The sequence below is a fragment of the Oncorhynchus masou genome, unplaced genomic scaffold (assembly GCF_036934945.1).
Source record: "Oncorhynchus masou masou isolate Uvic2021 unplaced genomic scaffold, UVic_Omas_1.1 unplaced_scaffold_1350, whole genome shotgun sequence".
Lineage (NCBI taxonomy): Eukaryota > Metazoa > Chordata > Actinopteri > Salmoniformes > Salmonidae > Oncorhynchus > Oncorhynchus masou.
Window position 1 is genome coordinate 2,801 of NW_027003391.1, and position 23,721 is coordinate 26,521.

Below are 23,721 nucleotides of genomic sequence, written 5' to 3' on the forward strand. Positions count from 1 at the left end.
CCCCCTCACCATGATAATTCTGGGGTCCCCCTCACCATGATAATTCTGGGGTCCCCCTCACCATGATAATTCTGGGGTCCCCCCTCACCATGATAATTCTGGGGTCCCCCTCACAATTATTATTCTGGGGTCCCCCTCACCATTATTATTCTGGGGTCCCCCTCACCATTATTATTCTGGGGTCCCCTCACCATGATAATTCTGGGGTCCCCCTCACCATGATAATTCTGGGGTCCCCCTCACCATTATTATTCTGGGGTCCCCCTCACCATGATAATTCTGGGGTCCCCCTCACCATTATTATTCTGGGGTCCCCCTCACCATGATTATTCTGGGGTCCCCCTCACCATTATTATTCTGGGGTCCCCCCTCACCATGATTATTCTGGGGTCCCCTCACCATGATAATTCTGGGGTCCCCCTCACCATGATAATTCTGGGGTCCCCCTCACCATGATAATTCTGGGGTCCCCCTCACCATGATAATTCTGGGGTCCCCCTCACCATTATTATTCTGGGGTCCCCCTCACCATTATTATTCTGGGGTCCCCCTCACCATGATAATTCTGGGGTCCCCCTCACCATGATAATTCTGGGGTCCCCCTCACCATGATAATTCTGGGGTCCCCCTCACCATTATTATTCTGGGGTCCCCCTCACCATTATTATTCTGGGGTCCCCCCTCACCATTATTATTCTGGGGTCCCCCTCACCATGATAATTCTGGGGTCCCCCTCACCATGATAAATCTGGGGTCCCCCCTCACCATTATTATTCTGGGGTCCCCCTCACCATGATAATTCTGGGGTCCCCCTCACCATTATTATTCTGGGGTCCCCCCTCACCATTATTATTCTGGGGTCCCCCTCACCATTATTATTCTGGGGTCCCCCTCACCATTATTATTCTGGGGTCCCCCTCACCATTATTATTCTGGGGTCCCCTCACCATGAGCAAATTAGTTCCTTGCTTATTAAGGACACATCAACAAATCTTTCAGATGTTTTCCTGTTCCACTCTGGTATTCAACCCGCTCTAACCGTTAGGCTACTTGCCGCCCATTATTTTATTATTATGTGATGAAAGAAATTAAACATTTGAGCTTTTTGTCTGGAAATAAAATAAACATCGATCTCAACTGCGTTACCCACTCCAATCAGCAGATGGCGATGAGCGTCTTTCAGGCGACGCTGCCAGTGTGACGTATAATCTAGTGGACGGGACGTTTCTTCAACAACAACAGCTTGTAAGACACCTCGGTAGCTTCCTAGACAAAATAGTCGTTGTTTAGTTGCACCTGTGGTTTAAAAATACGTATGTCTTATTGCTAGCTAGTTTCCCCATTTAATTTCATATATACGTTGTTAGGTAGCTGGCTTGATAACTGAGCTTATCAATAGGCTAACGAACGCTAGCTAGCTAGCTAACATCCCCGACCATGAGCTCACTAAGCTACTCCACCCATGAGGAGGTCTACTGGACGGAGAAAGAAGCTCTGGTGAAAGAGGAGGAGGAAGAGAAATATGTTACAATACAAAAACAAATAGAGGGTGAGACTGGTACTGTGAAAGAAGAAGAGAAAGACGTTTCAGTGAAAGAAGAGGAAGACGCGTTCAGAGTGAAAGAGGAGGAGGATGTTACAGTAAAAGAAGAGGAGGAAGAGCGAGAGGAGGATGCAGTTTTTGGAGTGAAAGAGGAGGAGGATGAGATGACTGTCACATTGAAAGAGGAGGAGACAGGAGATCTGATTAAGACCCGTAAGTACAGTCTTAAAAACGGCAGCACAAACTATTGTTACTATTTTCTCATTGAAACCTCGTTGGAGGAAGTATGTTCCATATGCTTTTTACATGTGTAACACAATCCATGTTTCATAACACCATGATAATAGGGCCATTATAGGACTTTTTTAGACCTGTACATGCCCCCTGTCAGACTCCATGACCTCTGACCCCTCCATGATACAAACAACATCTAGTCATTATACTGTCAGACCCAATGACCTCTGACCCCTCCATGATACAGACAACATCGAGTCATTATACTGTAATACCCTATGACCCCTACATGATACAGACATGATATAGACAACAACTTGGTGTCATTATGCTTCTTATATTGTGCTCTAATATAGAGAGTCTAGATTATGAGATGTATTTTTATACATTAATATCTCAAAAGTAGCCTTTCTGATCCAGCTCATTTTTAGACATATATCATTTGTAACGATATAGCCTACTCTTTAAACACATGGACTCAAGGTACTTTTGAATGATATGACCTGTTTTATAAATAGAAATAGACAACTTTTATTTTTTGGTGTCTTTTATTGAGGTCTCAGTTTAATATGTTCTGGTTGTAGCGTAGCCCTGCTTTACGTATAGAGGATGTAGCGTAGCCCTGTTGTAGATATAGAGGATGTAGCGTAGCCCTGTTGTAGATATAGAAGATGTAGCGTAGCCCTGCTTTACGTATAGAGGATGTAGCGTAGCCCTGTTGTAGATATAGAGGATGTAGCGTAGCCCTGTTGTAGATATAGAAGATGTAGCGTAGCCCTGCTTTACGTATAGAGGATGTAGCGTAGCCCTGTTGTAGATATAGAGGATGTAGCGTAGCCCTGTTGTAGATATAGAAGATGTAGCGTAGCCCTGCTTTACGTATAGAGGATGTAGCGTAGCCCTGTTGTAGATATAGAGGATGTAGCGTAGCCCTGTTGTAGATATAGAGGATGTAGCGTAGCCCTGTTGTAGATATAGAGGATGTAGCGTAGCCCTGTTGTAGATATAGAGGATGTAGCGTAGCCCTGTTGTAGATATAGAGGATGTAGCGTAGCCCTGTTGTAGATATAGAGGATGTAGCGTAGCCCTGTTGTAGATATAGAGGATGTAGCGTAGCCCTGTTGTAGATATAGAGGATGTAGCGTAGCCCTGTTGTAGATATAGAGGATGTAGCGTAGCCCTGTTGTAGATATAGAGGATGTAGCGTAGCCCTGTTGTAGATATAGAGGATGTAGCGTAGCCCTGTTGTAGATATAGAGGATGTAGCGTAGCCCTGTTGTAGATATAGAGGATGTAGCGTAGCCCTGTTGTAGATATAGAGGATGTAGCGTAGCCCTGTTGTAGATATAGAGGATGTAGCGTAGCCCTGTTGTAGATATAGAGGATGTAGCGTAGCCCTGTTGTAGATATAGAGGATGTAGCGTAGCCCTGTTGTAGATATAGAGGATGTAGCGTAGCCCAGTTGTACATATAGAGGATGTAGCGTAGCCCTGTTGTAGATATAGAGGATGTAGCGTAGCCCATTTGTAGATATAGAGGATGTAGCGTAGCCCAGTTGTACATATAGAGGATGTAGCGTAGCCCTGTTGTAGATATATAGGATGTAGCGTAGCCCTGTTGTAGATATAGAGGATGTAGCGTAGCCTTGTTGTAGATATAGAGGATGTAGCGTAGCCCTGTTGTAGATATATAGGATGTAGCGTAGCCCTGTTGTAGATATAGAGGATGTAGCGTAGCCCTTTTGTAGATATAGAGGATGTAGCGTAGCCCTGTTGTAGATATAGAGGATGTAGCGTAGCCCTGTTGTAGATATATAGGATGTAGCGTAGCCCTGTTGTAGATATAGAGGATGTAGCGTAGCCCTGTTGTAGATATAGAGGATGTAGCGTAGCCCTGCTTTACGTATAGAGGATGTAGCGTAGCCCTGTTGTAGATATAGAGGATGTAGCGTAGCCCTGTTGTAGATATAGAGGATGTAGCGTAGCCCTGTTGTAGATATAGAGGATAAATCCATTTCAATTCAATCACGTTATTGACAGCATCCCTTTTGAGTGTCCATAGTGTCCATAGAGTGTCCATAGAGTGTCCATAGAGTGTCCATAGTGTCCATAGTGTCCATAGAGTGTCCATAGAGTGTCCATAGAGTGTCCATAGAGTGTCCATAGAGTGTCCATAGTGTCCATAGATGTTTGTCCATGTAAGAAGTGGTCAGAAAGTGACTTTTTGGACCTGAATGGCAAAACATTCAGGAGATGTGGGGCGGCAGGTAGCCTAGTGGTTAGAATGTAGGGGGAGCAGGTAGCCTAGTGGTTAGAGTGTAGGGCCGGCAGGTAGCCTAGTGGTTAGAGTGTAGGGGGAGCAGGTAGCCTAGTGGTTAGAATGTAAGGGCGGCAGGTAGACTAGTGGTTAGAATGTAGGGGCGGCAGGTAGACTAGTGGTTAGAATGTAGGGGGAGCAGGTAGCCTAGTGGTTAGAATGTAGGGGCGGCAGGTAGCCTAGTGGTTAGAGTGTAGGGCCGGCAGGTAGCCTAGTGGTTAGTGTGTAGGGGGAGCAGGTAGTCTAGTGGTTAGAGTGTAGGGGGCGCAGTTAGCCTAGTTGTTAGAGTGTAGAGGAGGCAGGTAGACTAGTGGTTAGAGTGTAGGGGGAGCAGGTAGCCTAGTGGTTAGAATGTAGGGGGAGCAGGTAGCCTAGTGGTTAGAGTGTAGGGCCGGCAGGTAGCCTAGTGGTTAGAGTGTAGGGGGAGCAGGTAGCCTAGTGGTTAGAATGTAGGGGCGGCAGGTAGACTAGTGGTTAGAATGTAGGGGGAGCAGGTAGCCTAGTGGTTAGAATGTAGGGGCGGCAGGTGGCCTAGTGGTTAGAGTGTAGGGGCGGCAGGTGGCCTAGTGGTTAGAGTGTAGGGCCGGCAGGTAGCCTAGTGGTTAGAATGTAGGGGGAGCAGGTGGCCTAGTGGTTAGAGTGTAGGGGGAGCAGGTGGCCTAGTGGTTAGAGTGTAGGGGGAGCAGGTGGCCTAGTGGTTAGAATGTAGGGGGAGCAGGTAGCCTAGTGGTTAGAGTGTAGGGGCGGCAGTTAGCCTAGTGGTTAGAGTGTAGGGGGAGCAGGTAGCCTAGTGGTTAGAATGTAGGGGCGGCAGGTAGACTAGTGGTTAGAATGTAGGGGGAGCAGGTAGCCTAGTGGTTAGAATGTAGGGGCGGCAGGTGGCCTAGTGGTTAGAATGTAGGGGGAGCAGGTAGCCTAGTGGTTAGAATGTAGGGGCGGCAGGTGGCCTAGTGGTTAGAGTGTAGGGGGAGCAGGTGGCCTAGTGGTTAGAATGTAGGGGAGCAGGTAGCCTAGTGGTTAGAGCATCGGACTAGTAACCAAAAGATTGCAAGATCGAAACCCGAGCTGACAAGGTGAGAATCTCTCGTTCAGCCCCTGAACAAGGCAGTTAACCCACTGTTCCTAGGCCTTCATTAAAAATAAGAATTTGTTCTTAACTGACTTGTCTAGTTTAAAAAAAATGTTTTTGTATTCCCCACCATACCATGAGACATCCCATGTTTGAATCACTGGAATTGACAAACGGTTGAGTGTGATATCATTTTAAAAGCTTACAAAAGGTTTGTTAGACTGTTTTATAACCTCCACCCCTCCCAATTTTTATTTATTTTTTATTACATTTTTTACCTTTTTACCGTCAATTATATAAAACGTGCAAAATCCATGTTGTAGTTTAGACCCTACTTTATATCATCTCAGGTTCATGTTGTAGTTTAGACCCTACTTTACATCATCTGAGGTTCATGTTGTAGTTTAGACCCTACTTTACATCATCTGAGGTTCATGTTGTAGTTTAGACCCTACTTTACATCATCTGAGGTTCATGTTGTAGTTTAGACCCTACTTGACATCATCTGAGGTTCATGTTGTAGTTTAGACCCTACTTTACATCATCTGAGGTTCATGTTGTAGTTTAGACCCTACTTTACATCATCTGAGGTTCATGTTGTAGTTTAGACCCTACTTGACATCATCTGAGGTTCATGTTGTAGTTTAGACCCTACTTTACATCATCTGAGGTTCATGTTGTAGTTTAGACCCTACTTTATATTATCTGAGGTTCATGTTGTAGTTTAGACCCTACTTTACATCATCTGAGGTTCATGTTGTAGTTTAGACCCTACTTTACATCATCTGAGGTTCATGTTGTAGTTTAGACCCTACTTTACATCATCTGAGGTTCATGTTGTAGTTTAGACCCTACTTTACATCATCTGAGGTTCATGTTGTAGTTTAGACCCTACTTTACATCATCTGAGGTTCATGTTGTAGTTTAGACCCTACTTTACATCATCTGAGGTTCATGTTGTAGTTTAGACCCTACTTTACATCATCTGAGGTTCATGTTGTAGTTTAGACCCTACTTTATATTATCTGAGGTTCATGTTGTAGTTTAGACCCTACTTTATATTATCTGAGGTTCATGTTGTAGTTTAGACCCTTCTTTACATCATCTGAGGTTCATGTTGTAGTTTAGACCCTACTTTACATCATCTGAGGTTCATGTTGTAGTTTAGACCCTACTTTACATCATCTGAGGTTCATGTTGTAGTTTAGACCCTACTTTACATCATCTGAGGTTCATGTTGTAGTTTAGACCCTACTTTACATCATCTGAGGTTCATGTTGTAGTTTAGACCCTACTTTACATCATCTGAGGTTCATGTTGTAGTTTAGACCCTACTTTATATTATCTGAGGTTCATGTTGTAGTTTAGACCCTACTTTATATCATCTGAGGTTTCTGCCATTGGTTGAATACAGGGAGTCATTTCAATTATACACATATAATTCATAGAATAGACCTTTCAGATCATAGAATTCATAGAATGGACCTTTCAGACCATATAATTCATAGAATGGACCTTTCAGACCATAGAATGGACCTTTCAGACCAGGGGTGGAAAAAGTACCCAGCTGTCAAACTGGAGTAAAAGTAAAGATCCCTTCATAGAAAATGACTCAAGTAAAAGTCACGAGTGAAATACTACTTGAGTAAAAGTCTAAAAGTATTTTTATATAAGAACTTTTGGATGTCAAGGAAAAGAACTTCGGTAGTACAAGATGGCCGCCGGTCCATCCAACCGTTGAATGTCAACTTAAATGGTCCTCTCTATTCTGTTTATTTTTATGATTTCAACAGGTTTCTTATGGAGGATTGACCGTATAATTTAAAACAACAGATATTCCCATTCAAGTCCAACATTCTCTGATGTGTGGACCTCCAACCGTCTTTGTGGTTCGATTTGGAAGTTGAAATGTACATTTTATGACCATTTTAGAACATTTTTCGACCAAAACATGACACCCATGAGAACAAGATTGGATTTGGAGCTCTACATAATTTGTTTTTAAAATCTCACCAAGTTTACTTTTAATGATGTAATGTTGTGAAAACTGACCACAGGTTATTGAGGGTTGTTGTCTAGATTAAACCTCATATGAAGACAGTTTTATCATGTGGAGGTTTTATTCAGGCCTCTGTTTAACTAAATAATCTGTTTATCTTTGGCAGTAGAGAGACCAGACTCTCCCTCTGACAGCGGGAAGAGTCCTTTAGGGGAACCAGACCCAGAGACACCCAAACCAGCCAAACGACATCACTGCTCGCACTGCGGAAAGAGTTTTACTAAGTTACGAAACCTAAAAGAGCATGAGAGGACACACACAGGAGAAAATCCGTTCCAATGCTCCCAGTGTGGAAACAGTTTTAGTCAGTTAGGAAGCCTGAAAATACACAAGAGAATACACTCTGGAGAGAAGCCTTACCACTGCTCCCATTGTGGATTGACTTTTACCTGGTTAGGGAGCCTGAAGTCACATGAGAGAATACACACAGGAGAAAAGCCCTACCACTGTTCCCACTGTGGAAAGAGTTTTAGGTGGTTAGAAGGCCTGACAAAGCATGAGAGGACACACACAGGAGAAAAGCCCTACCAATGCTCCCACTGTGGAAAGAGTTTTACTCAGTTGGGGAACCTGAAATCACATCAGAGGATACATACACAGGAGGAGAAGACATACCACTGCTCTAATTGTGGAAAGACATTTTCCCGGGCAGAGGACCTGAAATCACATGAGAGAATAGAGAGGCTGTGTTCTGACTTGTGTTTTTGATTGAGAATTTGTGTTTTTGTTCATGCCAAATGAAATCGTAATGTTTATATGAAATCATTTTAAAAAAGAGCTTTACTTTTGTTTTAGTTTTTTCATCTGGAGACCTGATCATGTCTAAAATAAAATAAAATATTTTAAAACGTGTAAAAAAATAAATCTTATTAGCTTCGATTGATTGGATGCAGAATGTCAACCCTATGATGTTGTTTATTATATTATTTGCAAAATGTAAATTATTATATACATAAGTAGCCTTCCAGAACAGCTCATAGAAACAGGAGCCTTGTCTTGTATGATCCAGAACAAATCAAATCAAAGTTTATTTGTCACGTGCTCAGAATACAACAGGTGTAGTAGACCTTACAGTGAAATGCTGAATACAACAGGTGTAGTAGACCTTACAGTGAAATGCTGAATACAACAGGTGTAGTAGACCTCACAGTGAAATGCTGAATACAACAGGTGTAGTAGACCTTAAAGTGAAATGCTGAATACAACAGGTGTAGTAGACCTCACAGTGAAATGCTGACTACAACAGGTGTAGTAGACCTTACAGTGAAATGCTGACTACAACAGGTGTAGTAGACCTTACAGTGAAATGCTGACTACAACAGGTGTAGTAGACCTCACAGTGAAATGCTGACTACAACAGGTGTAGTAGACCTCACAGTGAAATGCTGACTACAACAGGTGTAGTAGACCTCACAGTGAAATGCTGACTACAACAGGTGTAGTAGACCTCACAGTGAAATGCTGACTACAACAGGTGTAGTAGACATTACAGTGAAATGCTGACTACAACAGGTGTAGTAGACCTTACAGTGAAATGCTGAATACAACAGGTGTAGTAGACCTCACAGTGAAATGCTTACGTACAGGCTCTAAACAACAGTGTGATTTTTAAGTGAAAAATATGTATTAGGTGAACAATAGATAAGTAAAGAAATAAATACAACAGTAAAAAATAACAGTGGCGAGGCTACATACAGGCACTGGTTAGTCGGGCTAATTGAGGTAGTATCATTATGGGGTATTGTGTTGTCATGGGGTATTGTGTCGTCATGGGGTATTGTGTCGTTATGGGGTATTGTGTCATCATGGGGTATTGTGTCATCATGGGGTATTGTGTCATCATGGGGTATTGTGTCATCATGGGGTATTGTGTCATCATGGGGTATTGTGTCATCATGGGGTATTGTGTTGTCATGGGGTATTGTGTCGTTATGGGGTATTGTGTCATCATGGGGTATTGTGTCATCATGGGGTATTGTGTCATCATGGGGTATTGTGTCATCATGGGGTATTGTGTCATCATGGGGTATTGTGTCGTCATGGGGTATTGTGTCGTTATGGGGTATTGTGTCGTCATGGGGTATTGTGTCATCATGGGGTATTGTGTCATCACGGGGTATTGTGTCATCACGGGGTATGTTGAAACAATGTCGAAATAAACGAGTCTTCATTTTCACACAGTCAGAAACTATAAATAGATGTCTACATTTTACAATCATTTAGTAAAAAGAGATCCTCAAATATCACATTCATTAGTAACTATCCATTGTTTTGCAAAGTTGGTTCCTGTTGAAGTGTTTGGTCCTGTTCGTATTTGGTCCAACAGAAACACTCTGATGATTGGTTGACCCAATAGAACCTTCCACAATTACAGCCAATGGCTGCAAGTTACAGCTGGGGATGAGGAACTGTCTGCAATTGACTTTATGATCTTTGATCAAATGGTTGTTTTTTAATGTTCATGTAGTCGACATGTAGGCGCAAGATGGACACTTTTTATCCCCATAATGCATCACAATTTGAAAAAGTGGTGACTTGAACCCACTGTTCCTAGGCCGTCATTGAAAATAAGAATATGTTCTTAACTGACTTGCCTAATTAAATAAAGGTAAAATAAAAAAAATGGCATTGTTTCTAATGGGAACAAAGTTGTATCGTGCCTCACATAGTTATCATCTTGCTCTTTCAGCACTTCAGCAAATCTTTCTCAAACTTCACTTTTGTGACCCTCCCTTCTCTTTATTTTCAACTCTCCATTTCGCAGATTTTCTTAATAAATTAATAAACAATTATCTGTTTGTTTGATTGAATGACAAAATATTGCTGATGTGAAGTAGTATAATTTTATTTAACAAGGCAAGTCAGTTAAGAACAAATTCTTATTTACAATGATGGCCTACCAAAAAGGCAAAATGCAGGACGGGGACAGAAAAAATATGTAGGACCAAACACATCACGGCAAGAGAGAAACACAATCCAACAACACAACACTACATAAAGAGAGACCTAAGACGACAACATGGCATGGCAGCAACACATGACAACAACATGACAGCAGCACAAGGCATTGTACAAACATTATTGGGCACAGACAACAGCACAAAGAGGAAGAAGGTCGAGACAACAATACATCAAGCAAAGCAGCCATAACACTGACAATTGACATTATATTGTCAAGACTGGAGTTAAATCCCCAACGAGGTATTAATTTATGAACATTTTATTCATTAAGCAGACTCATATCAAACCAACAACCCTGGTGTTGCGTGCGCCATGCTTTATCAACTGAGCTACACGGAACTATTCTGTCATATTATTTATTCATAATGTACATATTCACATGTAGCTACAGGTCTGCATTAAACTATTCTACCAGTATATATTCCTAATGTACATATTCACATGTAGCTATAGATCTGCATATACGAATGTTTTGGCTGTAAGAAGTCAGACAAAACATATTTGCTCATCTTTAAATACATAAACAATGTTGTGAATATTTTTCTAAACTGCGTCACCCATTCCAGTCAGTTCACGGCGATGCGCGACCTCCATATGGTGACGTCATATCTAGTGGACCAACACGACACCGGAAGCTGTTTCAACAACACGGATACTGACTCATTCAACCACCCCTTTAGCCTTGTAGCCAACATACAACCGAAAATATTAAAGCTCTTTAGACCATTTTTTGTGTAATTGATCTCGGTGTTTTTAACACACCGATCTACTATTTAACTTAAACGTAACTTACTTGTTCAATTTACAAATGTGTCGATTATACTTAACCTTAATCGTCAATCCTAGCTTGCCCACCATGAGCTCTCCAAGCTACTCTCCTCCTGCTAAAGAAGAGGCGGTCTGCTGGACGGAGAAAGAGGGTCTGTGGCTGAACATTGTCGTGAAAGAAGAGGGGAAAGAGGAGGTTTCAGTAAAAGGAGAGGAAGAAGCTTTCAGAATGAAAGAGGAGGAAGAGGAGGCTATCAGTATCACATTGAAAGAAGAGGAAGAACCTTTTGGAGTGGAAGAGGAGGCGATCTCAATAAAAGAGGAGGAAGAAGCTTGGAGAGAAGAAGAGGAGACTGGAGATCTGATTAACACCAGTGAGTACTGTCTTAAAAACACGGCCAGAAACTCTGCAGTTGTTGAACTAATGTGTGGTTTTAAAGCCAAAGGGACATTGCACTGAAATGTGCACCTCACCAGAACCCCAAATATAAGCTTGTAAAGCTCCGTTGTGTGTAAACAATGAACATGTAAACAAACACTGTATTTGACTCAACGTGTTTAAAACCATCATTTTGATCTCATGGTGGGTCCTTGCGTCCACAGCTCTGTCTATGAATTAGAGATGTTCCATTTGTTCAAACCCTCAGCTACTCTCCCCTATCTGTTTATTAGGACAGCGGAGATATAAAACATTTAAGTACCAATAAGGAGTATGGTATTTATGTCTCTACCTTTCTCACTAATTATTATTCATGATTCTTTGATGATTATCCCTAATCATGTTCGCATCCACATTAATATACAAGTGTTCAGAAACATTTTCTATTCTTGTGTGACTCGTATGATACGATACATTACTTACTGTTCATTTCTATTGGGTACAACATCATCTGAAACACAACCAAAACAAAACTTATCAATGTGATCGCCTCCCTGCACTCAGTCTTCCAATAGGATCCCTGATATAATGTAAACGTTATACATCACCATCTCTCCCCTTATCAATGTGATCGCTTCCCTGCACTCAGTCTTCCAATAGGATCCCTGATATAATGTAAACGTTATACATCACCATCTCTCCCTTATCAATGTGATCTCTTCCCTGCACTCAGTCTTCCAATAGCATCCCTGATATAATATAAACGTTATACATCACCATCTCTCCCCTCATGTTCATGAATAAGTATCTTTCATATTCTCAGAGCCCAACACAATTAATTTCTGTTGGGAACAACATCATCTGAAACACAACCAAAACATACTGCAAATGTATCCAACAAGTTTGCTGAGTCACAAGCTTGATGTAGTCATTGTGTACTAGGAATATGGGACCAAATACTTCAATACACATATAAATTAATTTTGTCCAAATACTTATGAGGCATTCAAATGGGGGCACAAGATACATGAAGTGATGTTATTTGTAAATGGTAAAAAATATATACCCTCAACTAAAAGGTGACGTTCTGTACTGTCTCATATGAAACATTTGATCTCCAATCTAAAATGCTGGAGTATGGAGCCACATTTAACTGTTATCTTCCCTGTCCAGATAAATTGGTAGGGGAGTATATTTAGTTTATTTAAGCAATGAAGCCCGTATACCACAGGTATGACAAAACATATATTTTTACTGCTTTAATTACATTGATAACCAGTTTATAACAGCAATAAGGCACCCCGGGGGTTGTGGTATATGACCAATATACCACGGCTAAGGGCTGTTCTTAGGCACAATCCAACTCCCATATTACCTGACCTCTTTACTAACCTATAGGAGTAGGAGTTACCCAATCACAGGGATGGAAAACTCTGGAAATTCCAGCTGCTGCTACAGATTTAGGAAAAACAGCTGAGGCATTCCATGTCATTTCAGCAACTTGAAATGTAATTTGATCTTTGAGGAAATGAAGCTAGTTGATTTGCCCTTTTTGATTTAGAGGACTCACATAATAGTCAATAAATATAGTGTCCAACATCCAATTAGGACCAAACACTTCTTCTTCCTACCTTTTGAGTGGACATGAGGAATCCAACAACCAGTATATATATTTTTAATAGACAGCAACTATCTTATCTACTTAAATTTGGAATCCAAAGGTCCCACGGTTGCGTAAAGCGTTTTTGGAGAGACAGAAAGAGGAAACCCTCGTCCTCCATTACTACTGTACTACTAATATTCACAAGAATAAACAGAGAGACGGAAAGGACAGACCCTCGTCCTCCATTACTACTGTACTACTAATATTCACATGAATTGGGGTTTTTACATTTAAAAAAAAAAAAAAAAAAAAAAAAAGATATATTTCAGACAATGACGGCGAGGAACGTTCATAGAGGAGGAAGGACCGGTGTGTTCCTTTATGGAAAAGAACTCATGTCAAACATCACCCCTGGTCTCCTTAGTCTGCCACTACCATCCCTGGTCTCCTTAGTCTGTGCCACTACCATCCCTGGTCTCCTTAGTCTGCCACTACCATCCCTGGTCTCCTTAGTCTGTGCCACTACCATCCCTGGTCTCCTTAGTCTGTGCCACTACCATCCCTGGTCTCCTTAGTCTGTGCCACTACCATCCCTGGTCTCCTTAGTCTGTGCCACTACCATCCCTGGTCTCCTTAGTCTGCCACTACCATCCCTGGTCTCCTTACTCTGCCACTACCATCCCTGGTCTCCTTAGTCTGTGCCCCTACCATCCCTGGTCTCCTTAGTCTGTGCCACTACGATCCCTGGTCTCCTTAGTCTGCCACTACAATCCCTGGTCTCCTTAGTCTGCCACTACCATCCCTGGTCTCCTTAGTCTGCCACTACCATCCCTGGTCTCCTTAGTCTGCCACTACCATCCCTGGTCTCCTTAGTCTGCCACTACCATCCCTGGTCTCCTTAGTCTGTGCCACTACCATCCCTGGTCTCCTTAGTCTGCCACTACGATCCCTGGTCTCCTTAGTCTGCCACTACCATCCCTGGTCTCCTTAGTCTGCCACTACCATCCCTGGTCTCCTTAGTCTGTGCCACTACGATCCCTGGTCTCCTTAGTCTGCCACTACCATCCCTGGTCTCCTTAGTCTGCCACTACCATCCCTGGTCTCCTTAGTCTGCCACTACGATCCCTGGTCTCCTTAGTCTGCCACTACCATCCCTGGTCTCCTTAGTCTGCCACTACCATCCCTGGTCTCCTTAGTCTGCCACTACCATCCCTGGTCTCCTTAGTCTGTGCCACTACGATCCCTGGTCTCCTTAGTCTGCCACTACCATCCCTGGTCTCCTTAGTCTGTGCCACTACGATCCCTGGTCTCCTTAGTCTGTGCCACTACGATCCCTGGTCTCCTTAGTCTGCCACTACCATCCCTGGTCTCCTTAGTCTGCCACTACCATCCCTGGTCTCCTTAGTCTGTGCCACTACCATCCCTGGTCTCCTTAGTCTGCCACTACCATCCCTGGTCTCCTTAGTCTGCCACTACCATCCCTGGTCTCCTTAGTCTGTGCCACTACCATCCCTGGTCTCCTTAGTCTGCCACTACCATCCCTGGTCTCCTTAGTCTGCCACTACCATCCCTGGTCTCCTTAGTCTGTGCCACTACCATCCCTGGTCTCCATAGTCTGTGCCACTACCATCCCTGGTCTCCTTAGTCTGTGCCACTACCATCCCTGGTCTCCTTAGTCTGCCACTACCTTCCCTGGTCTCCTTAGTCTGCCACTACCATCCCTGGTCTCCTTAGTCTGCCACTACCATCCCTGGTATCCATAGTCTGTGCCACTACCATCCCTGGTCTCCTTAGTCTGTGCCACTACCATCCCTGGTCTCCTTAGTCTGTGCCACTACCATCCCTGGTCTCCTTAGTCTGCCACTACCATCCCTGGTCTCCTTAGTCTGCCACTACCATCCCTGGTCTCCATAGTCTGTGCCACTACCATCCCTGGTCTCCTTAGTCTGCCACTACCATCCCTGGTCTCCTTAGTCTGTGCCACTACCATCCCTGGTCTCCTTAGTCTGCCACTACCATCCCTGGTCTCCTTAGTCTGTGCCACTACCATCCCTGGTCTCCTTAGTCTGCCACTACCATCCCTGGTCTCCTTAGTCTGTGCTCCACTACCATCCCTGGTCTCCTTCGTCTGTGCCACTACCATCCCTGGTCTCCATAGTCTGTGCCACTACCATCCCTGGTCTCCTTAGTCTGCCACTACAATCCCTGGTCTCCTTAGTCTGCCACTACAATCCCTGGTCTCCTTAGTCTGCCACTACCATCCCTGGGCTCCTTAGTCTGTGCCCCTACCATCCCTGGTCTCCTTAGTCTGTGCTCCACTACCATCCCTGGTCTCCTTAGTCTGTGCCACTACCATCCCTGGTCTCCTTAGTCTGCCACTACAATCCCTGGTCTCCTTAGTCTGCCACTACAATCCCTGGTCTCCTTAGTCTGCCACTACCATCCCTGGGCTCCTTAGTCTGTGCCCCTACCATCCCTGGTCTCCTTAGTCTGTGCTCCACTACCATCCCTGGTCTCCTTAGTCTGTGCCACTACCATCCCTGGTCTCCTTAGTCTGTGCCACTACCATCCCTGGTCTCCATAGTCTGTGCTCCACTACCATCCCTGGTCTCCTTAGTCTGCCACTACAATCCCTGGTCTCCTTAGTCTGCCACTACCATCCCGGGTCTCCTTAGTCTGTGCCACTACCATCCCTGGGCTCCTTAGTCTGCCACTACCATCCCTGGTCTCCTTAGTCTGCCACTACCATCCCTGGTCTCCTTAGTCTGTGCCACTACCATCCCTGGTCTCCTTAGTCTGTGCCACTACCATCCCTGGTCTCCTTAGTCTGCCACTACCATCCCTGGTCTCCTTAGTCTGTGCCACTACCATCCCTGGTCTCCTTAGTCTGCCACTACCATCCCTGGTCTCCTTAGTCTGTGCCACTACCATCCCTGGTCTCCTTAGTCTGTGCTCCACTACCATCCCTGGTCTCCTTAGTCTGTGCTCCACTACCATCCCTGGTCTCCTTAGTCTGTGCCACTACCATCCCTGGTCTCCTTAGTCTGTGCCACTACCATCCCTGGTCTCCTTAGTCTGTGCCACTACCATCCCTGGTCTCCTTAGTCTGTGCCACTACCATCCCTGGTCTCCATAGTCTGTGCTCCACTACTATCCCTGGTCTCCTTAGTCTGTGCCACTACCATCCCTGGTCTCCTTAGTCTGTGCCACTACGATCCCTGGTCTCCTTAGTCTGTGCCACTACCATCCCTGGGCTCCTTAGTCTGTGCCCCTACCATCCCTGGTCTCCTTAGTCTGTGCCACTACCATCCCTGGTCTCCTTAGTCTGCCACTACCATCCCTGGTCTCCTTAGTCTGCCACTACCATCGCTGGTCTCCTTAGTCTGTGCCACTACCATCCCTGGTCCTGGTCTCCTTAGTCTGTGCCACTACCATCCCTGGTCCTGGTCTCCTTAGTCTGTGCCACTACCATCCCTGGTCTCCTTAGTCTGTGCTCCACTACCATCCCTGGTCTCCTTAGTCTGTGCCACTACCATCCCTGGTCTCCTTAGTCTGCCACTACCATCCCTGGTCTCCTTAGTCTGTGCCACTACGATCCCTGGTCTCCTTAGTCTGCCACTACGATCCCTGGTCTCCTTAGTCTGTGCCACTACCATCCCTGGCCTCCTTAGTCTGCCACTACCATCCCTGGTCTCCATAGTCTGTGCCACTACCATCCCTGGTCTCCATAGTCTGTGCTCCACTACCATCCCTGGTCTCCTTAGTCTGTGCCACTACCATCCCTGGTCTCCTTAGTCTGTGCCACTACCATCCCTGGTCTCCTTAGTCTGCCACTACCATCCCTGGTCTCCTTAGTCTGCCACTACCATCCCTGGTCTCCTTAGTCTGTGCCACTACCATCCCTGGTCTCCTTAGTCTGCCACTACCATCCCCGGTCTCCTTAGTCTGTGCCACTACCATCCCTGGTCTCCTTAGTCTGTGCCACTACGATCCCTGGTCTCCTTAGTCTGTGCCACTACCATCCCTGGTCTCCTTAGTCTGCCACTACCATCCCTGGTCTCCTTAGTCTGTGCCACTACCATCCCTGGTCTCCTTAGTCTCAACAGATTCACAGTAAACCCCAGACACACTTCTTCAGGTACCAACAGATTCACAGTAAACCCCAGACACACATCTTCAGGTACCTGCAGATTCACAGTAAACCCCAGATACACATCTTCAGGTACCGACAGATTCACACTGAACCCCAGACACACTTCTTCAGGTACCAACAGATTCCTAACTTTACAAGAAAGATATTCCCCTCTTTCCCATCACTCCCACCCACCAGGTGGCTTGATGAATGTCTGAACCTGGATCCCTATGTAAAGGGACACATTTCTATGCTGTATGACATTATTCAGAATATTGCATTCCCCCACTTCTGACCAATGGAAAGCGTTGAGGGAGAGAGGGTTTGGAAGAGAGATTTCCGATATCACCTTGCATCCTGAATACACTTCATCCTCAATCTGCAGTAGACAGGTTACTACAGTTTAAAGTATTCTGCAGTAGACAGATTACTACAGTTTAAAGTATTCTGCAGTAGACAGGTTACTACAGTTTAAAGTATTCTGCAGTAGACAGGTTACTACAGTTTAAAGTATTCTGCAGTAGACACGGGTTACTACAGTTTAAAGTATTCTGCAGTAGACAGGTTACTACAGGTTAAAGTATTCTGCAGTAGACAGGTTACTACAGTTTAAAGTATTCTGCAGTAGACAGGTTACTACAGTTTAAAGTATTCTGCAGTAGACAGGTTACTACAGTTTAAAGTATTCTGCATTAGACACAGGTTACTACAGTTTAAAGTATTCTGCATTAGACACAGGTTACTACAGTTTAAAGTATTCTGCAGTAGACAGGTTACTACAGTTTAAAGTATTCTACAGTAGACACAGGTTACTACAGTTTAAAGTATTCTGCAGTAGACAGGTTACTACAGTTTAAAGTAATCTGCAGTAGACAGGTTACTACAGTTTAAAGTATTCTGCAGTAGACAGGTTACTACAGTTTAAAGTATTCTACAGGAGTATTCTGCATTAGACACGGGTTACTGCCGTTTAAAGTATTCTGCATTAGATTCTACTGGTCATGTCTGACACTAGTTCCATTCTACTACTCTACTGGTCATGTCTGACACTAGTTCCATTCTGTTCCTCTACTGGTCATGTCTGACACTAGTTCCATTCTGTTCCTCTACTGGTCATGTCTGACACTAGTTCCTTCTGTTACTCTACTGGTCATGTCTGACACTAGTTCCATTCTACTACTCTACTGGTCATGTCTGACACTAGTTCCATTCTGTTCCTCTACTGGTCATGTCTGACACTAGTTCCTTCTGTTACTCTACTGGTCATGTCTGACACTAGTTCCATTCTACTACTCTACTGGTCATGTCTGACACTAGTTCCTTCTGTTACTCTACTGGTCATGTCTGACACTAGTTCCTTCTGTTACTCTACTGGTCATGTCTGACACTAGTTCCTTCTGTTACTCTACTGGTCATGTCTGACACTAGTTCCTTCTGTTACTCTACTGGTCATGTCTGACACTAGTTCCTTCTGTTACTCTACTGGTCATGTCTGACACTAGTTCCTTCTGTTACTCTACTGGTCATGTCTGACACTAGTTCCATTCTGTTCCTCTACTGGTCATGTCTGACACTAGTTCATTCTTCCCCTCGTTCTTTGAGACTGTCTCATGCACTAAGGAGATTTCCCCAGATACCTCTGTCGCTATTTTCTGGGTAGCACCTGACGGGCTCACTCTCTGTAACACCCAATCAGAGGCCATAGCCTTCTCATCCCTCCAAGCGTATTATTATTTTTAAGTGGAAGTCGGGTACCCAGCCTTCGCATGTTCACTGGGTCAGTGATGTTATGTCTTATATCTTAAACTTGAGAAGCTCAAATATTCCATCCGTGGCTTCTCTTGTCAAGCAGCGATTTCTTAAGTACTTTGAGACCTTACTTTAACCTCTGCTCTGAGATCTTAATATAGCCTCTGCTCTGAGATCTTAATATAGCCTCTGCAACTCCCCATATCCTTCCATTGTTTATATGTACATCCAGATACTAACAGTCTTGGCCTAAAAGTGCTCGGTCCTCTTTTTCCTGTAGTCCACAATCATCTCCTTTGTCTTGATCACGTTGAGGGAGAGGTTGTTGTTCTGGCACCACACGGCCAGGTCTCTGATCTCCTCCCTATAGTCTGTCTCATCATTGTCGGTGATCAGGCCTACCACTGTTGTGTCATCGGCAAACTTAATGATGGTGTTGGAGTCGTGCCTGGCCGTGCAGTCATGAGTGAACATGGAGTACAGGAGGGGACTGAGCACGTACCCCTGAGGGGCCCCTGTGTTGAGGATCAGTGTGGCGGATAGGCCACTGTGATTTATTTGTATCCTTTATTTTATCAGGTATGTTTACTGAGAACACATTTACAGCAACGACCTAGGGAGTAGTTACAGGGGAGAGGAGGTGAATTTACATTTACATTTAAGTCATTTAGCAGACGCTCTTATCCAGAGCGACTTACAAATTGGTGAATTCACCTTCTGACATCCAGTGGAACAGCCACTTACAATAGTGCATCTAAATCATTTAAGGGGGGGTGAGAAGGATTACTTATCCTATCCTAGGTATTCCTTGAAGAGGTGGGGTTTCAGGTGTCTCCGGAAGGTGGTGATTGACTCCGCTGTCCTGGCGTCGTGAGGGAGTTTGTTCCACCATTGGGGGGCCAGAGCAGCGAACAGTTTTGACTGGGCTGAGCGGGAACTGTACTTCCTCAGTGGTAGGGAGGCGAGCAGGCCAGAGGTGGATGAACGCAGTGCCCTTGTTTGGGTGTAGGGCCTGATCAGAGCCTGGAGGTACTGCGGTGCCGTTCCCCTCACAGCTCCGTAGGCAAGCACCATGGTCTTGTAGCGGATGCGAGCTCCAACACCATCATTAATAAGTTTGCCGATGACACAACAGTGGTAGGCCTGATCACCGACAATGATGAGACAGACTATAGGGAGGAGATCAGAGACCTGGCCGTGTTGTGCCAGAACAACAACCTCTCCCTGAATGAGCCAATTGGAAGTTGGGGATGATTAGGTTGGCCATGATGGTATGAAGGCCAGGCTGGGAATTTAGCCAGGACACCGGGGTTAACTACTCTACTCTTAAGATAAGTGCAATGGGATCTTTAGTGACCACATAGAGTCAGGAAGTTCCATCCAAAAGACTGTCCCCAATCACTGCCCTGGGGAATTGGGATAATTTTTTTAGACCAGAGGAAAGACTGCCTCCTACTGGTCCTCCAACACCACTTCCAGCAGCACCTGATCTCCCATCCAGGTACCGAGCAGGACCAACCCTGCTTAGCTTCAGAGGCAAATCAGCAGTGGTATGCAGCGTGGTATGCTGCTGGTTAACATGCTCCTTTGTTGAGTGATCTAGTCCAGATTTAGCCTCATAGGAAGACAGTTGTATTATGTGGAGGTTTCATTCAGGTCTCTGTTAAACTAAATCTGTTTGTCTTTGGCAGGAGAGAGACCAAACTCTCATGATGACAGCGGGAATAGTCCTTCAGGGGAACCAGACCCGGCGACACCCAAACCAACGAGACGACATCAGTGCTCCCACTGTGGAAAGAGTTTTCCTTGGTTAAAGGCCCTGAAGCAGCATAAGAAAAAACACTCTGGAGAGAAGCCTTATCGCTGTTCTCAATGTGGAATGACTTTTACCTGGGCAGGAAGCCTATGGGGGCATAAGAGAATACACTCTGGAGAGAAGCCTTACCACTGCTCCCACTGTGGAAAGAGTTTTAGGAAGTTAGGCGACCTGAAGGCGCATGAGAGGACACACACAGGAGAAAAGCCCTACCAATGCTCCCAGTGTGGAAATAGTTTTAGCAAGCTGGGGAACCTAAAACAGCATAAAAGAACACACACAGGAGAAAAGCCCTACCAATGCTCCCAGTGTGGAAAGAGTTTTAGCCATTCGGGGAGCCTTAAAGACCATGAGAGGAGACACAGACAAGAAAAACCCTACCATTGCTCCCTGTGTGGAAAGAGTTTTATCAAGTTAGGGGCCCTGAATCGGCATGAGAGGACACACACTGGAGGGGATAAAACATACCACTGCTCCCTGTGTGAAAAGAGTTTTAACCGGTTAAGACATCTGAATAAGCATGAAATAATACATACACAGGAGGAGAAGTCATACCACTGCTCTCAGTGTGGAAAGACATTTTCCCAGTCAGAGGACCTGAAATCACATGAGAGAATAGAGAGGCTCTGTTCTGACTTGTGCTTTTAACTGAGAATTTGTGTTTTTTGTTTCATGCCACATTAAATCATATTGTTTATGATTTAAACTGTCTATATAATACATAACTGTACTATAACACACACAGGAGAGAAAACCTTCCACTGTCCTCATTTGCTTTTGACTGAGAATTAAGTGGGTTTTTTTGTTTGTTTTTGAACCCACTGATGGGTTTAGATTTTTAAACTTTAAATATCGTTAATCATCCGTTTTACGTTGACATAAGGGGTGCCATAGTCTGGTTTCTACAATAGAAGTTAATGGTTATGAGGAATGTATAGAGAGAAGGAACAGTTTATCGCCCGCATCACTTAACTTCCTGCCTAGCAACAAAGACGTCATGTCTAGAGAGAAGGACGAGACTCCACCCAGATTGGGGTATATATATATACACACTACCACTGGTGGAAGTATGTCTTTGTCTTTGTCTGTTCAGCCATTCGATCCTTTGGGTGATTAAAGTTGGTTGGCACTATTGTTGTGTCCGTCAATTTCTTACTCTGATATTTAGAACCAAACACCACAAATCATATTGTTTTATGAATTCTTACAACAACAACAACAAAAAATAGGCCTGTTTTAGTTTTTTCATCAATGACATTAATATTCAGACCCTTTGCTTTGAAACTCGAAATTAAGCTCAAGTGCATCCTGTTTCCATTGATCATCCTTGAGATGTTTCTTCAACTTGCTTGGAGTCCACCTGTGGTAAATTCAATTGATTGGACATGATTTGGAAAGGCACACACCTGTCTATATACAGGTTTCACAGTTGACAGTCCATGTCAGAGCAAAAACCATAGAGCACCGAGATTCTGTCGAGATCTGGGGAAGGGTTGTGATCCTGGGCACCAAAATGTCTGCAACATTGAAGGCCTCCAAGTACATAGTGGCCTCCATCTTAAATTGAAGACTCTTAACTAGAGCTGGTCGCCTGGCCAAACTGAGCAATCGGGGGAGACGAGCCTTGGTCAGGAGGTGACCTAGAACACGATGATCACTCTGACAGAGCTCTGTGAAGATGGAAGAATCTTCCAGAAGGACAACCATCTCTGAAACCGAGATAGGCCTAAATGCCAAGTGTCATGTCTGGAGGAAACCTGGCACTGTCCCTACGGTGAAGCATGGTGGTGGCAATATCATGCTGTCTGGATTTTTTTCATTGGCAGGGAGACTAGTCAGGATCGAGGCAAAGATGAACGGAGAAAAGTACAGAGATCCTTGATGAAAACCTGCTCCAGAGCGATCAGTACCTCAGACTGGGGCGAAGGTTCACCTTCCAACAGGACAACGACCCTAAGCACACTGCCAAGATAACGCAGGAGTGGCTTTGGGACAAGTCTCTGAACGTCCTTGAGTGGCCCAGCAAGAGCCCGGATTTGAACCCGATCTAACATCTTTGAAGAGATCTGAAAATAGCTGTGCAGCAACGTTCCCCATCCAACCTGACAGAGCTTGAGAGGATCTGCAGAGAAGAATGGGAGAAACTCCCCAAATACAGGTGTGCCAAGCTTGTAGCATCATACCTAAGAAGACTTGAGGCTGTAATCGCTGCCAAAGGTGCTTCAACAAAGTACCGAGTAAAGGGTCTGAATACTTATGATAATGTGATATTTCAGTTGTTTTTTTTATACATTTACAAATATTTCTTAAAACCTGTTTTTGCTTTGTCATTAGGGGTATTGTACGTAGATTGATGAGAACAAAAACAATTTAATTTATTTTATAATAAGGCTGTAACGTAACAAAATGTTGAAAAAGTCAAGGGTTCTGAATACTTTCCAAATGCACTGTGTCTATATTAGGGATGCACGATATATCGGAATCGGCTGATTATAGCTAACAATGCCAACATCGGCCCGATGTCTAGTTTAACGGCAATGTGCAAAACCAATGTCAAAGCTGACGCACATACCTATATAAAGTAGGTAGATGACATAATGTATTTAGTCAGCCACCAATTGTGCAAGTTCTCCCACTTAAAAAGATGAGAGAGGCCTATAATTTTCATCATTGGTACACTTCAACTATGACAGACAAAATGAGAGAAAGAAATCCAGAAAATCACATTGTAGGATTTTTTATTTATTTATTTGCACAGCATTCCTAACCTAGCCCACAATGTCTGCTGTGTGGATCGATTTTAAAGTTGTGCTGCTATTATTTCCTGAGGAGGGGAGAAAGTGAAATCTTTTCAATACCACAATGACTCATTTGAAAGTGCATCACCCCCAGGTGTTCTGCGACGACTTAGAACAAAAGCAGAAAAAAAACTAAGTTCACATTTCAAACAACTAAACAAGTTCAAGTCCAGCAGTCATTTGAAAGGGTAAGAAAATTTCAGTCTGGAAACACAAAGGTGAAATCCACTAACGCCAAGATAATGGAATTCATTGCCCTTGAAAATCAACCGATCTGCACCGGTCGAGCACTTC

General features: G+C 44.2%; 2 protein-coding genes across 3 annotated transcripts; both read left to right on the forward strand.

Moving 5' to 3' along the window:
• The first annotated feature begins 1,218 nt into the window (after positions 1-1,218).
• On the forward strand, positions 1,219-8,375 carry LOC135530479 (zinc finger protein 239-like). 2 transcript variants are annotated; one of them, XM_064958796.1, is made up of 2 exons: positions 1,219-1,756; positions 7,328-8,375. In XM_064958796.1, exons 1-2 carry the CDS (start codon positions 1,438-1,440, stop codon positions 7,927-7,929), a joined length of 921 nt encoding a protein of 306 aa, XP_064814868.1. In that variant the 5' UTR covers positions 1,219-1,437; the 3' UTR covers positions 7,930-8,375. The 2 variants fall into 2 exon arrangements, with proteins under 2 accessions (XP_064814868.1, XP_064814869.1); XM_064958797.1 differs by having other exon boundaries at positions 7,331-8,375.
• Positions 8,376-10,844: 2,469 nt separating this feature from the next.
• Positions 10,845-21,752, forward strand: LOC135530478 (zinc finger protein 239-like). The gene is made up of 2 exons (XM_064958794.1): positions 10,845-11,324; positions 20,505-21,752. Exons 1-2 carry the CDS (start codon positions 10,991-10,993, stop codon positions 21,275-21,277), a joined length of 1,107 nt encoding a protein of 368 aa, XP_064814866.1. The 5' UTR covers positions 10,845-10,990; the 3' UTR covers positions 21,278-21,752.
• Positions 21,753-23,721: the final 1,969 nt, after the last annotated feature.